The sequence below is a fragment of the Cucumis melo genome, chromosome 11, assembly GCF_025177605.1.
Source record: "Cucumis melo cultivar AY chromosome 11, USDA_Cmelo_AY_1.0, whole genome shotgun sequence".
NCBI classification, from domain to species: Eukaryota; Viridiplantae; Streptophyta; class Magnoliopsida; order Cucurbitales; family Cucurbitaceae; genus Cucumis; species Cucumis melo.
The window spans coordinates 319259-335073 of record NC_066867.1 but is presented as its reverse complement, the minus strand read 5'-3'; the positions used below and the strand labels follow the sequence as shown (position 1 = coordinate 335073).

The 15815-nt window shown below is 37.6% G+C and overlaps 1 protein-coding gene across 2 annotated transcripts in view; it reads right to left on the bottom strand.

Annotated features, from left to right (window-relative positions):
• The window catches only part of LOC103499606 (uncharacterized), a 36065-nt gene that overhangs the window by 4224 nt on the left and 16026 nt on the right, over window positions 1–15815 (bottom strand). For both annotated transcript variants that reach the window (XM_017047135.2, XM_008462632.3), the window contains exons 12-19: window positions 12750–12961; window positions 12540–12655; window positions 12081–12123; window positions 11900–11991; window positions 7492–7540; window positions 6433–6503; window positions 6091–6210; window positions 5065–5165 (exon numbers count right to left, since the gene is read on the bottom strand). In XM_017047135.2, coding sequence (XP_016902624.2) covers window positions 5065–5165; window positions 6091–6210; window positions 6433–6503; window positions 7492–7540; window positions 11900–11991; window positions 12081–12123; window positions 12540–12655; window positions 12750–12961 — 804 coding nt within the window. The remainder of the gene's footprint in view (window positions 1–5064; window positions 5166–6090; window positions 6211–6432; window positions 6504–7491; window positions 7541–11899; window positions 11992–12080; window positions 12124–12539; window positions 12656–12749; window positions 12962–15815) is intronic.

Genomic DNA, 15815 nt, shown 5'->3' with positions numbered 1-15815 from the left:
TTGGTCTCGAGGAGGTTCGAAATTTTGGACTGGAGCCGGCGGTTGACTAGTAGGGGACCCAACTTCCTTTCTGAGATTCCTCCTGTAATATGTTTTCCAGGGAACTTGGTTTGTGGGTAAGATTATGGGATGAGGATCAATGTCAGACACGGTAATAAGAGTAGGTTCAATAAATTCAAAGGTGTTGTTAGACTCTTCACTCACATTCTCCCCCTGAAGATGGCTAACAGGAAAGTATGGTCGGTTTTCACAGAAAGTAACGTCCATAGTGACAAAATATTTCCTAGACGGCGGGTGAAAACATTTATAACCGTGTTGGTGAAGGGGATACCCAACAAACACACAGGCCTGAGCCCGAGGGGTAAATTTGGTCTGATTAGGGCCGAAATTATGGACATAGGCGGTGCACCCAAACACACGAAGAGGAACCTCAGAAACAAGACGAGTAGAGGGGTAAGACTCCTTAAGACAATCTAAGGGAGTCTGAAGGTGGAGGATACGAGAAGGCATTCTATTGATTAAGTGAGCAGCTGTAAGAATAGCATCTCCCCACAGATATGATGGAAGGGAAGTGGAAAGCATAAGTGAGCGGGCTACTTCCACAAGGTGTCGGTTTTTTCGTTCGGCCACTCCATTTTGTTGAGGAGTGTAGGCACATGAGGTTTGGTGAACAATCCCCTTGGAGGCTAGAAATTCACTAAGGTTATGGTTTTGGAATTCCCGACCATTATCACTTCGAAGAATTGCAATTTTTGTATGAAATTGTGTTTTGATAGTATGATAGAAGTTTTGGAAAATGGATGGAACCTCGGATTTATCTGAGATAAGGTAGACCCAGGTGAGACGGGTATGGTCATCAATGAAAGTTACAAACCACCGCTTTCCCGAGGAGGTGGTGACCTTGGAAGGACCCCAAACGTCACTATGGATGAGGTTAAATGGTTGTGTAGGTTTATATGGTTGTGAGGGAAAAGAGACTCGATGTTGTTTTGCCCGGATACACACATCACAAGATAGAGAAGAGACATCAACTTTAGAAAAAAGGTGGGGAAATAAATGTTGCATATATGTAAAGTTTGGGTGGCCCAGTCGAAAATGCCACAACATACAGTCTTGTTCAGAAGTGCTAAAGTAGGATGACAGTAAACTAACCCTAGACAAACTACTACATGAGGTATCATCATCAAGGATGTAAAGTCCCCTGCTATGCCGGGCAGTGCCAATCGTCCTCCCCGAGCTCATGTCCTGAAAATAAACCGATTCAGGTAAGAAGATAGCTTTACAATGCAACTCACGAGTGATCTTGCTTATAGATAACAAATTGTAAGACAGTTTAGGGACATGCAAAACATTCTGGAGAGCAAAACCGTCAAAGGGAACTATTTGTCCTTTGCCAGCGATCGGAGCTAGAGAGCCATCGGCTATTCGGATTTTTTCATTACCGGCACACGGGGCATATGAGATAAAGTGTTCTGAAGAACCTGTCAAGTGATCTGTAGCCCCCGAGTCTAAGATCCAGGGATTCTTCCCATCAACGCTAATAAGCCCAAGGGACTGAGGCATACCTGACTGAGCAATGGCACCCAGAGTAGGAGTCTTGGTCTGGCTCACAGTAGGATCAGTTGATTGAGAAGTGCTAGCAGGTGTAGTCTCACTAATGTAGGCACGTCCTGAGTTCTGTTTCTCGTTGGAGGACCGTTTCTTACCTCCTGGGGGACGACCGTGGAGTTTCCAACACTGATCCTTGGTGTGCCATTGTTTCTTGCAGTGCTCACACACAGGAATTGACTTCCCATTATTCTTGTCACTGTCATGATTTGAGGACCGAGCGCTAAAGGCTGCGGAGTCAATGGTAGGGGTAGTCAATACACCCATGGCATTAGTGCGATCCTCTTCCAGGCGGACTTCAAAACAAACTTCCATTAGGGAGGGAAGAGGTCTTTGTCCGAGTATACGACCACAAACATTATCAAATTTGGGATTAAGTCCTGCAAGGAAGTCATAAACACGGTCAGCCTCTTCAAGTTTAGCATATTGTGTACTGTCATTTGGTGTGTCCCAAACTGTCTCTCTGCACAAATCCATCTCTTGCCAGAGGAGAGAGAGCTTGTTAAAATAGGTAGTTACGTCCAAGGTCCCTTGTTTGCAATTATGGACCTGTTTTCGCAGTGTATATAACCGAGAGGCATTCTGTCGTTTCGAGTAAAGGGTCTGAGTTGTATCCCACAAATCTTTTGCTGTGGCTGCATATAGTAAAGGCTTGCCGATCTGTGGTTCCATACTATTAATCAGCATGGACCGAATAAATGAGTCCTCTCCTTTCCAGAGTCGTTCCAAGGCGTCTCCCGGTGGAGGACGTACAGTCTCTCCAGTTAAGAATCCGAACTGGTATCGACCTTCGAGGAACATCTTTATTGATTGGGACCAAGAAAAATAATTTTGACCATTTAATTTTTCGCCTGAAAAATTCCCTGTAGACGAACCCAAAGAGCCAGTTATATAATTTGACTGTGAATTAGGGAACGAAGTTACCGGGTTCTTGGAATACATCGGCAACTCGGTTGGTTTGGAATGCGTTGAAGATTCGCCCGCTTCAATGTCCGATCTGTTTTGGGGTTGATCAATTCCGTTACCAGAAAACAGCGGTTGCTGTAAAGGGTCAACGTACAGCTGCTGCTTACTGTACTGATTTGACAAATTTACGGTTGAGGGATGCTGTCCGGAGCTCGTAGACGGCGCATGAGGATGCGGATGGCCGGAAGGGTTTGACGGCTGGACATCCGACGGTGCGTAGAAGGGAACGGGATGGGCGGTGACGTGAAACGGCGGCGGCGCGTGGGCCCACGCGCCGGACACGAGCGGCGCGTGAATCAACTTCTGGTCAGACGGCGGCGCGTACGGCTGCGGAACCACTCCCGTTGGGTAGATCGGCGGTTTCTGTAGGTTCTGGAGCAGTTTCTCCATGGCGGCGGCGACGGCGGCGTCCACGGCGGCGGCGATTCCGGCGGCGGCGGCGGCGGCGGCGGCGGCGACGGGTTCAGTTTCGATCTGGGTTTCTCCTAGGTTATTTTCTAGGGTTTCGTTATTGCTTTGCTCTGATACCATATTGAAAGCAATTAACAACAACCCGAGACTTACGTGGAAACCCGAGAACCGGGAGAAAAACCACGATACTTTAGTTTTTATTATTTTTCTTATGAACAAAAACAATAGGTACAAAGGGAGTATAAATAGAGTACAATAGGAATAAGAAAGGAAAAGATTTAGGAAATATTTAGGAAATAAAATCTTATATTTTATTTTTTCCAAAAGTACTAATTCTAACACTATGCATTTTATTTACACTAGGCTGACCCATATGATGGTTAACAACTTCCTTAAATTGTAATTAAGTCGATAATACAGCAATGTCAAATCGAAGTTTAAATACAAGAACATATAAGGAACTATTTACACTAGGCTGACCCATATGATGGTTAACACTAGGCTGACCCTAGTTAGCAGTTCAGCTTGGTTCAGTCATGAATTCAAACTTTTGTAATATTGTCTGAAGTATTTTTTTTTTCAAAGAAACAGATCTTTTAACTGATTTAGTAAAAAGTACACAGAAGTTTTTTTATCAATTTTGAGAAGCAGTAAACACTCAAACTAGAATTAACCTGTTAGGTACCGAACCCAACAAGAAAGTGCTCAAGAATACAAGAACATATAAGGAACACCAAAAGATAAAATTATATTGCAATATCAAGAAGAAAATACAATATACCTCAGCACATTCAAAAGGGCTGAGAATCCTCTCCCAAACTTCCCAAGAAAATTCGTCACAAAAATGTTTCACACCCTTCCTCTCCACCCACACCGTCTATTTATAACAAAAAGCCCTACAAACTTATTAACTAATTACTATTTTCTCCATTCTAATAACTATAATAATATTCTTCTAATAATTCTACTATTTCTACAAATAGGGGTCTTACGTAATCATATCAGGCTATTTCTTGAAGGATAAATTTTGCGTACATCTCATTTTATCAGACTTGAGAAAGTACCTACCTGATATACACTAACCCTGATACAACGCTCCAACAATTTCGGCGATGACCCAAATTTAAAATATTAGGGTGTGTTTGGGGGAGAGAAAGAGTTATGGGGGAAAAGGATTATAACAATCCTAAGATTATGATAATCCTAGTGTTATGATAATATGTGTTTGGGGGAAAGAATATAAAAGGTAGTATTATAATAGTATGTGTTTGGGGGAGGGATTATGATAGTAGTGTTACAATAATATGTGTTTGGAGGAAGGATTATGATTGTAGTAATTTAAAAAATAATAATATAATTTAGATTAAATTATTTGGGTAGGGTAATGTAGGGTTGTAAGAAAGTAAAGATGGGATAAGATAGGGTTATTTAGGGATTATGATTATTTATCATATTCCTTGTTTGGCCCAATTTTCTAATTCTTTTCCCCCTAAAACCCCACTCCAAACACACCCTTATAATATATTCCTCCTTTTCCCAACAAAAAAACACACCAAGAGGTATTGGGTCTTCTGTGTTCTATATGTAGTATGCAGGTACAAAGGAACACAAGAAAATTATAACTATTCTCAGAATCAACTTAGTTGAAAAGGTCCCATTGTCCCATATATTCTAGTCTGCACGCCTTTCCCAGGCTCTTGCATCAAGAACTGCGGGCAACTATATGATGCACAATTAATTTTTCCCTTTGCAAGCATCAAAACTTTGCATCTAATATCAAGACAATCACAAATATAAGGTCCTTAGGATTTGTGTATTTGTGCTACATGTCAGTTTACATTTCTTACAAGAAGAATGCATATATGTGCAGTTGCACGTATACGATATAACGATAATGAAAATAGCATGTGCAAGATTCCATTTCTAAAGAAACTTGCCAATTTGAGATTTGTTCCTTAAGCAGTGATGCAAATTCTTTTCCTATCCTTTTCATTTTTTTTCCTCATGTAGGGGGTGGGGGTTCTGGAAACAAAGACACCAATTAACTTGTGAGAAACTACATTACCATTCCTTACTTACCAGCTAATATCCGCAGAATTGTTGTCCACTCGCAATTGATGCTCAACATTGTTAGAACCAGTTATTGTAAAGTCCGAAGGGTTTCCAAATGGAATAGAAACCTACCAAGATGAAAATACATAACGCTTACAAGGGAAAGAATAACCAATGTGAAAGAAGTACATTCTTTTAAGATCAATAGAAAATGTATGGACTAAAAGTAACTCCAAAGAAGTAAAAGGGATAAAATAACCCTATCAAGAGGCAGGAAACCCACCCATTTGAAAAGTAATAAAATCAAAATTTCTAGATCGTAAAAGCTAAAATTTAATAAATTGAAGTTCACGGCTGAAAACTCTCAGTCAAGAGATTACAGTGAAGAATATGTGTAACACCCTAGGTCCAAAATTCGGATTACGATTCGGAATTCGGATTTGGCAACTAATAGCCCTGACATTCTCCTGTATCTCCTACGACTCGGCATGTCATTCTTTCTTGTCCCGAAGGCTTTTAAAGGGAAAGTTGCCTCCACAAACCAACACGTGTCCTTTTAGTATGTTTTGTTCGGACTCACATGCATTCTAGGAAAATTCCCAAGACGTCATCCAACATAAGATGGTTCAAGCTAAGCATGCTTAATTATGAAATTCCAATGATTGAGTCACCGAAAAGGAAGGTTGACCTTGTTGATGTAGATAGTAACTTTCATTTTTTTTTAATCTTTCTTAACTATGTTTCCATGTCCTCAAGATCCCTCTCATGTGAATGTGAGTCCCCTTTCTAAACTCAGGGCGTTACAACACAAATGTAACTTCTAAGTTCCATCAAAATGCAAATAATAAAGGTAGGGGAATGATGGTTCACTGATCCTGCATGACAACTGCTATACTGGCATACTACCATTCCACCAATTCTCTTACTGTAATCTATAAGATGCCTTTATACAGTGATACAGAATTACTTCATCAGATAAGTTTTTGATAACTAAAGATGGCTTAGTTTTTCTTTATGGTATATGAAAAAGAGAAGAAACTACAGAGACCCTACAATTGTATTCGAAGAAAACTTTTCTGTGATGACATCACCACTAGACCCACTACATTTTATACTGTATCCTTCCCTTTTGATGGACAGTGTAGCCGCTTCCCATATACCAAGATATCCAGCCTGTAATGGAATAAAAGTAAGAAACTGATCAGATCGGTAAAGAATCTATTATTCGAGGCCAGATGCATGATCGGACATTTATCTACAAACACAAATAAGACAAGCATGTACGGTAAATAAAATAATGTCCTCTCATAAGACATTTATCTACAAATACAAATAAGACAAGCAAGAACGGTAAATAAAATCATGTCCACTAAATTTTTATCATTTGAGTCATACCGACATGGATACTTTATATGACGCATGACCACTATAAAGAGTCTTTTCTATCTGGTTCTGCATTTCGGGATCTGTAGAGACAAAAGGAATTGTAAGTTACAGTAATTGGTATGAAAAGGAAACTTATGAGTTACGATCATTTACACGAATCAAATCAAATTTAATAGTGGCAAAAAAGGGGAAAATAGAAAAGAGACAAATTTAATGATAGAAAGGATTAAAGAAAATACAGAAAGTTACACATCAATGAAATGTTCTGTTTCTATATGTACATACTTACAGAACAACCAATAATCAAAAAGATTTTTCTTCAAAAAGAAACTTTTTAATTTGAACAAGCACATGCTGGAAAATAACTGAAAGCTTCCAGAAGTCTAGAAGAGACTCTAATTTTTATTTTCTTTTTAGAAGAAACAGAGGAAACAATATAATTGACTTATGCTTAGGAGTAATAGTAGCAGTGTAGAAGTATTGATATAATAATCTTTTTGTTTTACAGGAAACAGAGAAATAAGTATTGAACCTCTGAAGTTGATTCACGATTTAACATGGTTTCAACATAGGAGGTCTTGTCTTCAAACCACATAAGAGGTCTTGGGTTTGAACCTCAATAATGTCATTTCCTCTCCAATTAATATAATTTTTCACTTGTTTTGATCTTCCACAAATTTCTAAGACCACAAGTAAGGGGGAGTATTGAAGTATCGATACACAAGCTATCAGCTCTTGGGATGACTAATGATTTAACCGTGGATGACGGCATAATAGCCATTATTAGATAAGTCAGGACTAAGTGGTTATAAATAAAATATGTTCTCATAACTTGCAGGCATCACATGCTTTGTGTTTTTTTTGTCATTCATCAATCACCTCTTCTCCTTTTCTTTCTCCCTAAGGCTTGCTAAGATCTCTGGAACGGTTTCAGCATGCTCTTTTCTTTCTCCCTAAGGCTTGTGGTTGGTTTTCTTTCCGAAGTGAATGGGGGGAATGGTTTGTAAAAATAAAAATATAAATCATAGAATATATCCAGATCTAAAATTTGTCCACCAACAAACTTACCACAAGTAATCTTTCGGTGGTCATTGGCAAAAACCTTTACCAGCTCTCCCTGCAACGGCAAAGAATGAAAACTTAAATACAACAAAGGGTAAACACTAAATAGTATTTATTGAAAACAAAGGAAACGTTGTTTCCTATAAAAAGAAACAAAGGAAGAAGAAAACACACTAATAATCAAAAGAATACAAGGGAAAAGAATATATATGGGCTACAATCAGCGCTAAAAAATAAGGAAATAAAACTAAGGTACAATATATTACAAAGATATCCTTGGAGCTACAAACATACAATTAGTCCCTTGTTTTCAACACTCCCCCTCGAGTTGGAGCATAAGTATCAATTGCAACTTGCTAGCACAAGAGTCAAAAACTCTGCCTGATTAATCCTTTCGTGAGAACATCAGCAATTTGTTGACCGGATGGGATGTACGGAAATAGATACTACCATTGTTAAGTTTCTCCATTATAAAATGTTTGTCAATCTCCACATGTTTTGTTTTATCATTTTGAACTGGGTTATTGGCTATGCTTATAGCAACTTTATTATTAAAGAAGAGCTTCATTTGTAACTCACAGTCCTAATGAAGATCAGACAAAACTTTCTAACTTTCTACAGCCAGATCTTTTCACGAATTCTCATAGTTCTGCATTTGGCTTCAGTACTACTCCTAGCAACAATTCCCTGCTTCTTAGTCCTCCAATTGACAAGATTACCCCACACAAAGGTACAGTATCCTGAAGTGAATATTTTGTCAGTAATTGACCATATCCAATCAGAGTCGGTATAAGCCTCAATACATTCTCTATCAGTTCTCCGTAACATCGTGCCTTTACTTGGAGTAGTTTTCAAGTATCTCATAATGTGACTCGCAGCTTCCATATGTCTTTTGTAGGGTGCCTGCATAAACTGACTAACAATGCTAGCAGCATAGGAGATATTTGGTTAAGTGTGGGATTGATAAATCAATATTCCCACCAAGCATTTATACTTCCCTTTATCAAAAGGAACTTTGTCAACAAAATTTCACAGTTTCACATTTAATTCAGTAGGCTTGTATCCGGTCATAGTTGTTTCCTTTAACAAGTTAAGAGTGTACTTCGTGAAACAGAGATTCCTTCCCTCGATCTTGCCACCTCCATCCCAAGGCAGTACTTTGGATTCCTTAGGTCTTTGATTTCAAACCTGTCACCCATCTTCTTTTTCATTCTAGTAATCTCAACACTATCATCTCCTGACAGGACATAACATCAACATACACAATCAACCCAGTAATTTTCCCATATTCAAACCTCTTTGTAAACAGTGTATGATCAGAATGTCCTTGAGAGAAGCCTTGAGATTTAACAAAGGTGGTAAATCTGTTGAACAATGCCCTGGAAATTATTTCAAACCATAAAGAGATTTTCAAAGATTACAAATTTGGTGGTCTAATTGAACTTTAAAAAACGAAGGAGGACTCATGTATACTTCTTCCAAATCACCATTTAGGAAAGCATTTTTTACATCAAGTTGATAAAACTCACTATGAATGAAAGCATTGACGAAACTGTGATTCTATCTCTTCAAGAGAAGAAGACAAGTTGGGACATGTATGGACCAAGAACAGAAAACAGATTAATATGCCTCATTATTTTCCTTGGGAAAGAGAAAGATATGACGCTCACTCAAGAGATTACCTAACGAAGTAGTTCCTCCGGAATCCAATGAACAATAACGATTACTTAGGATCAGTTTGCGAATTTGTGGCACCATAATCGAATCATTACCAATCGTATCCAATGGGCCTAAGTGCAAAAAGACTCTGCAAGCTTTGTTATGTCAAAACCTAAATGTTAAGTTAGCAACACTTCCAAATGTCACTTCTTCCCATCACATTTGTCTTAAGGACGATCTAGTCGGAAGTTTTTACTTCTCAGGGAATGAAAGATTTGGGACTATGTTGTGTTAATCAAAATCTAAAAGGTGGGTGGGAGAGGCCACCTTTTATTGACTGCAACAGATAGAAAAACCCCGACTACGTTTAACTTTGCGATAAGAGAAAAAGTTTCTAAATAATCTACCCCATAAGTTCAAGTAAATCCTTTTCAAACAAGTCTGACCTCGTACCTGTCGAAAGTTTCATATGATTTGTATTACAGAGTGAAGACACATTTGCATCCCACTATCTTGTGCTCTTTAGGAAGAGTGCAAAGATCTCATGTCTTATTCTTCTCAAGTGCTCCCATTTCTTCCATAACAGCAGTCTTCGACTTAGAACTTTCCATAGCTTCATGTATGTTCTTTGGTATTGTTGCAATATCAAGAATTGCAGTAGACGCCATGAACTTAACCCTAAACCCTAAACTTAAGCAATAGATTACTGTAAGGCATATAATTACACATAGAGTGCTTCATACAGGACCTAGCACCCTTTCTCAAGGCAATGGGAATGTTAAGAGAGGGATCATAACTCTCTAGCTTGTTAAAGTCATTCGAGCTAGCCTCACCATTAGATATTATATTAAATCTGTCCTCACCCACTAGTTTAAGCTTTTGGGTCAATTGACAATTTAAAATGGTATCAAAGCAGGTGGTCACGGGCGGTCTTGTGTTCAAGCATGTTGCTGAAGCCCAATCGAAAGAAAAGGGAAAACCGAAGTTTGAGCGGTCAATGACAACGGTGGACTATAAGGGTCCGAGGGTAGCGTCAGAGGTATTAGTCACTGGCAACGATAGCTATCGTCAGCGGCCAAAGACTCCATAGTAGGGTTTTCCATTGGTTGATTTTCGTAAATGAAGGCCAAGGTTTCATCGTTACTACACTTTTATACAATATTGAAACAAAGGAAGAAGAGAAAAACACAAGGTATACATGGAAACCTCTAGTACAAGGAGAAAAAATCCAGGGTAGAAACTTTTCTTAGTATTTTCTAACAATCAAAGGAATACAAGAAAGAATAAGATATAAAGGCAACAATAAACCCTAACAAATAAGGAAATAAAACTAGGGTACAATAAATTACAAAATACCCTTGGGGCTATAAACGCACATCTAGCCCCTTATTACCAACAGTACTATTTTTCCATTCAAGACCCATGCTTAAATTGCGACACCATTGTTTTTCTATTTTTTTCTAAGACCTGCAACACCTTGTTTTCCAGCTTAATTCTTTTATTGTGTTTGTATTTGCACTTTAACTGAACATCTATCCTTTGTGTTTGCTTTGGTTGGTATTGTTCTTGATATTTTATCTGGTATCTTGTATTTTGAGCATTAGCTTATTTTCAGCAATTCAATGAAAAGAGTTATTTCCGTTTAAAATAAAAACAAAGGGCAAATAGTAGGTAGACTCCAACTCATCTCTCACATCGGCTTAGGGTATGCAAACGAAATACGGTTTGGTTCCATTCAGATCAGACTGAACTGAAATGTCTGTTGCTTTAAAAATCACATTTTGTGTTAACAATAAATTCATATTATGAATTTTCTAAAGGAACAGAAAAGATCTTTAGGTCCCCACCCACAATTGCTGACTTGTTCTGGATCCTATCACAACATAGAAATTGAAGTTCCTTCATACCCATAGAATAAACTCAAGAACTGGCATCCATGTGTCTGCTCAAACCAGGAGTTGTAAAGGCACGTGAATGTGGATTGGACAATGTATTTTCGCAATTTGTGTTTTTAATGCAATGATTAGAAATTTCTTCAGTTAAATCATTATCCAAGCTTTGATTGCTGCACCGCCTCTTGAAAATGAGGTCTTTCAGGTTTTGTGGAAAAACAAAGAGTCCTAAGCGCATTAACATCTCAGTATGCATAATGATTTTTAGCTCACTAAACTGCTCGGTCACCTTGCAACATCAACTTCAGTCTCACTAACTTTTCCCCTCTAATTTGTCCATTATGTTTAGCAGAGGTGAAGATTTACAACACTTGATTTTTTATTGTTCATTCTCACTCTCCGGTAGGTGGCGTCTATTTTCATATTTTAATCTATATTGGGTCTTTGGCAACTCCTTTCGGGAGAGTACAATCAAATCTTGGTTGGCCCATTATTATCTTCTAAATCTTAGATTCTATGGCCCAATAAAGCTAAGCCTTTGTTACTAGAGGTCTGGTTCGAGCATAATCCGAGGGTTCTTCATGATAAAGCCTTAACTTAGTCAGATCAATTGGGCTCTCCTCATATACTTGTTTCATCATGGCGCTCTCAATCAGAAGTTTTTCCTGATTATTCCATTCAGGACAGTTGCTCCAATTGGAATTGGAATGCTTTCATTTCTTTAGTATAATTTATGTATCTTGTTATTTGTTATTTGGTATCTAGTATTTTGGTAGAATTAGTCTCTCTTCAGTATACCAATGCTAAAGCACTATTTCCTTTCCCAAAAAAAAAAAAGAAAGAAAGAAAGAAAGATACAGCACCTTGCGCCTTCTGTTATCCAAAGGCTGTACTTCAATAGCCAGATAGGTGTCAACGTCATCTGCAGTAACTCGATAGTTTGGTTGCTTCGCCCCTGTTATTATTATTATTTAAAGCATCATAAGATTTATTTAAGAGGAGTTGTTGGTAAGGTACAAAATGTAACATACAGCGAAGAGATACCTTCAATGTAATTTACAGATCCATCTTCCAAATGGCGTACCCACTGCATTTTGAGAAGGACCATTACTTACAAAACGATAGTTAAGTAGTCAGCAATAATCTTTTGAAGTTTGAAGCCTCATGAATTTTAAGGGTTTTGGCATTCCTCAATTAAAATTAACAGAAGAACATCTGGGAGCATATTCTAAAATGTCATACATGGGTAAAGAGACAGGGTAAAACTAATTTTGTCTTTTGGCTAGACCACTGGGATACTGACTGGTTGGATTCAAAATTTGAATATAACATTTTTAATACATAGAGATTTTAGGAGGAAACTAAATTTTTAGTGTAATCAATCTGAGCAACTAACACAAGTACCTTTTTGCTTTTAGTGTAAACAGTGATCATCAAACTTCCAGTTACCAAGAGCAAAAACAGATTAAAAAATGGTAGAAAATTGAAATCATAAGAATGGACCTCAAAATTACAGCTAGTTGTTCCATTAATTGAGTATCCACATGCTTGGAGATCTTGTCCTGGAAAAGCTTCGCCAGATATTTGAAGGGCCTCAATAGCAGGTAATGGATCATCATCTGAAACAAAAAGTGAACCCGTTCAATATGAATTACTACTGACATACTAACAACAAAGATATTTTTTTATATAAGAAACAGAAACTTATGTTGCCTTCAGAAAATGAAGGTGAAGGTTCTTCAAGGACCGGAGGCAGAATTGGAGAATGAGAAGAGCTTGGCTCATCAAAAGTGGCAGGAGGAGGGGATTGCCCAGAACTCCAGTTGGTGATAGGTTCTCTCTCTGTTTGGTGGACCACGTCCTGGTCATCGATCTCACTATTGCTTACAGGTTCACGGAATGTCACCTGTTTGTTTGTTCCTTCACTGTTTGAACCAAGTAGAGTATCAGAACTAGAAGTAAGTTCTGGAGGAAGTGCTAAGAACATCATTAGGAACATAAGCAATAAAAAAGTGTTATTAATAGCAACAAAGTGTACAACAATGTTCATCAACACATAATTAGCTGCTAAGTGTTGGGCGGTAATACAAATTCCGGAAAAGATTCAAAGAAGTCGACTTGTTATACTTTAACTTGATTCAAGCATTTAAAAGGTTTCATCTTTCTCCGTAATATTTACATGCTCTCAACTTCTTCCTATTTTATATACCAGCACCCTTACCAACCCAAGAACAGTATGTTGAAACTAATAGCTTGTTTAGAGCAGCACTATACCTAACAACATTACCAACAATCCCCTCAGAACATCAAAATATTATTCATCTAATTGATTTCTCCCTAAAGGCATCTCCAAGGACTCCACAACTTCCCATATAAGTGAACAATATAATAGGTTAAGAAGAACTACTCCCATGCTATAACAATCTCAACACAGTTGAAAAGGAGAACATTTTCTCTGGGGCGAAGATAAAAAGATTTACAAGATTGGAGACTTGGAGTACTGAAGACAAATGAAGGTAGGCATCATTAAATGTGCTTTCATGAAAAATAAGACTTAAAATAACGTACACTACAATACATTCTTAGAATTTTTAAAAACCAGACGTCAAATAAAGACATTTGAACAGTATCAATCAAAAGAATACTATTTCTTTAATCAACCAAAAGAATAATGTAAGAAGATACTTTGGATTCAAGCAATTTCCTTCCATATCATGCATGAAAGCAGCATTAACCACTACTTCTAACCTCACATCTGGTTTAGTCCCTTCAACTTACAATTCTATCAGATGTCCCGACCGAGTGGTAGTCCCTCCCACTAAAAGCAGGTATAAGAAACACATCTCTAAAATTATCAAAAGAGTGGGAATTGTTGAAAGCCTAGTGTGTTTTTTTTTTTTTTTTTTTGTGTGGGGGGGACTGACGATTTGTAGCCATAGGATTACTTTCTCCTTTCGAAGGCATGACTCTGCCAGGATTGACGAGAGGGGGGATTTCATATTGATTATGAGAGGAGCCCTGCTTACTAGAGTTTAAAAGAAACCTTTGAAAAGTGTCATTGATGTATAATTAAATTTTCCTTCAACCACTCGCTTAAGTTTTTGGTTGAATTGATGATTTAAGATGGTATTGGAGCAGGTGGTTCAGGGAGGCCATGTGTTTAAGCCCTTGCATTGTTGTTTTCTCCACAATTAAAATTGATTTCCACTTGTTGGGTCTTTCAAATAGTTCAAGCCCACGAGTGAGTGAGAGTGTTAGTGATATACAATTAAATTTACCTTCAACCACAAGCTTAAACTTTTGGTTGAACAGGTGATTTAAGAAAAAACTAAGCTTTCAAAATAGTTTTGTTCCCTTTTCCTCGAATCGTAAGCATTAGTCTTGTTTTATCATTTCAATGAAAAGTTTAGTTTCTTTCTAAAGTGGACACCCTTCCAAGAGGTATGTCAGATAAGAAAATGACTGAGCAAGAGAAATAAATATGCCAAAACAAATATACAAAAGAAAATGACTAAGCATGAGAAATAAAATTAATAGATATCGAACATGAAAAGGCTTGAACCCAATCTAAAAGTGTGCAATCCAAAGAAGAGACTTGTCCTGTATAAAAACCGCTGGACTCTTGCAAACCAAAGGTTAAACAAAAGAACAAAATGCCAACTAAGCTTAGAATTTGCACACAGTACAGAGAACAGGGATGTTTGCAAGACTATGTAATGGACCAAAAGAATAGGGTCCAAAAGATAAAACAGCAGCCTTCGACTATCTTTGAAAAGAGATATTCCTTGAAAGTGCAGTTTCTTTTTTATATTATGAGAAACATAGGAATAATCATTGATGGAATAAAATTACAGAAAGAAACATTGTTAGAAATTATATTAATTTATCCTTACCCATTAGCTTAAGCTCATGGGTCAATGGATGGTTAAAGACAGTACCAAAGCAAGTTGCTTCCGGATGTTCAGGGTTCAAGTCCCTGCAATATTGTTTCCTCCTCGATTAGGGTCTTCTTCATGATGCCCACAAGTAAGGGGAGTGTTAGATATTATATTAAATTTGTCTTCACCCACCAACTTAAGCTTTTAAGTTGAATCAGTGATTTAAGATGGTATCAAACTATTTTCTCCCTAGTTAATGTTAATTTCCACTCGTTGCGCCTGTCTTCATATTTCAAGCCCACAAGTGAGAGAGAATGTTAGATATTATATTAATTTACCCTTAACCATTAGCTAAAGCTTTTGAGTCAATTGGCGATTTAAGATATCTTGCGAGTGAAGTTCAATTGATCTAAAAGCTAAAGCTAGTGGGTTAAAGTGAATTTGATTATATATCACTAACACATATATGCTACAAGCGATTACATAATACTATTCCATTGTGAAATTAGAGAAGGTTGTAATCATGAAAGTGTAGGTACAATCAAAGAAGTGGGTAAAGTCGAATTCCTCAATATTCTTTTGCTTTTTGATGGGAGAATTCCTTATCTTTGAAAGTATAATGGTTTTGTTTGTTCCAAATGAACCAAAAGAAGGCTTTGATGATGAAGCACCAGATGACTCTTTTTTGTTTTTGAATGAGTAGATGATAAACGAGCATGTTCATAAGAGTGAGATGGCCGATTGGGAAGACTATATGGTAATTGAAATATGTGAGAATCATCTTCCAAAAGGATTGTGCAAATTCACATAAAACCTGAAAATGCCTAATAGTTTCCCCACTATGATGGCATACGACACACCAAATAGGAGCATCAATCATCCAAGGTGCATGCTTAATAAG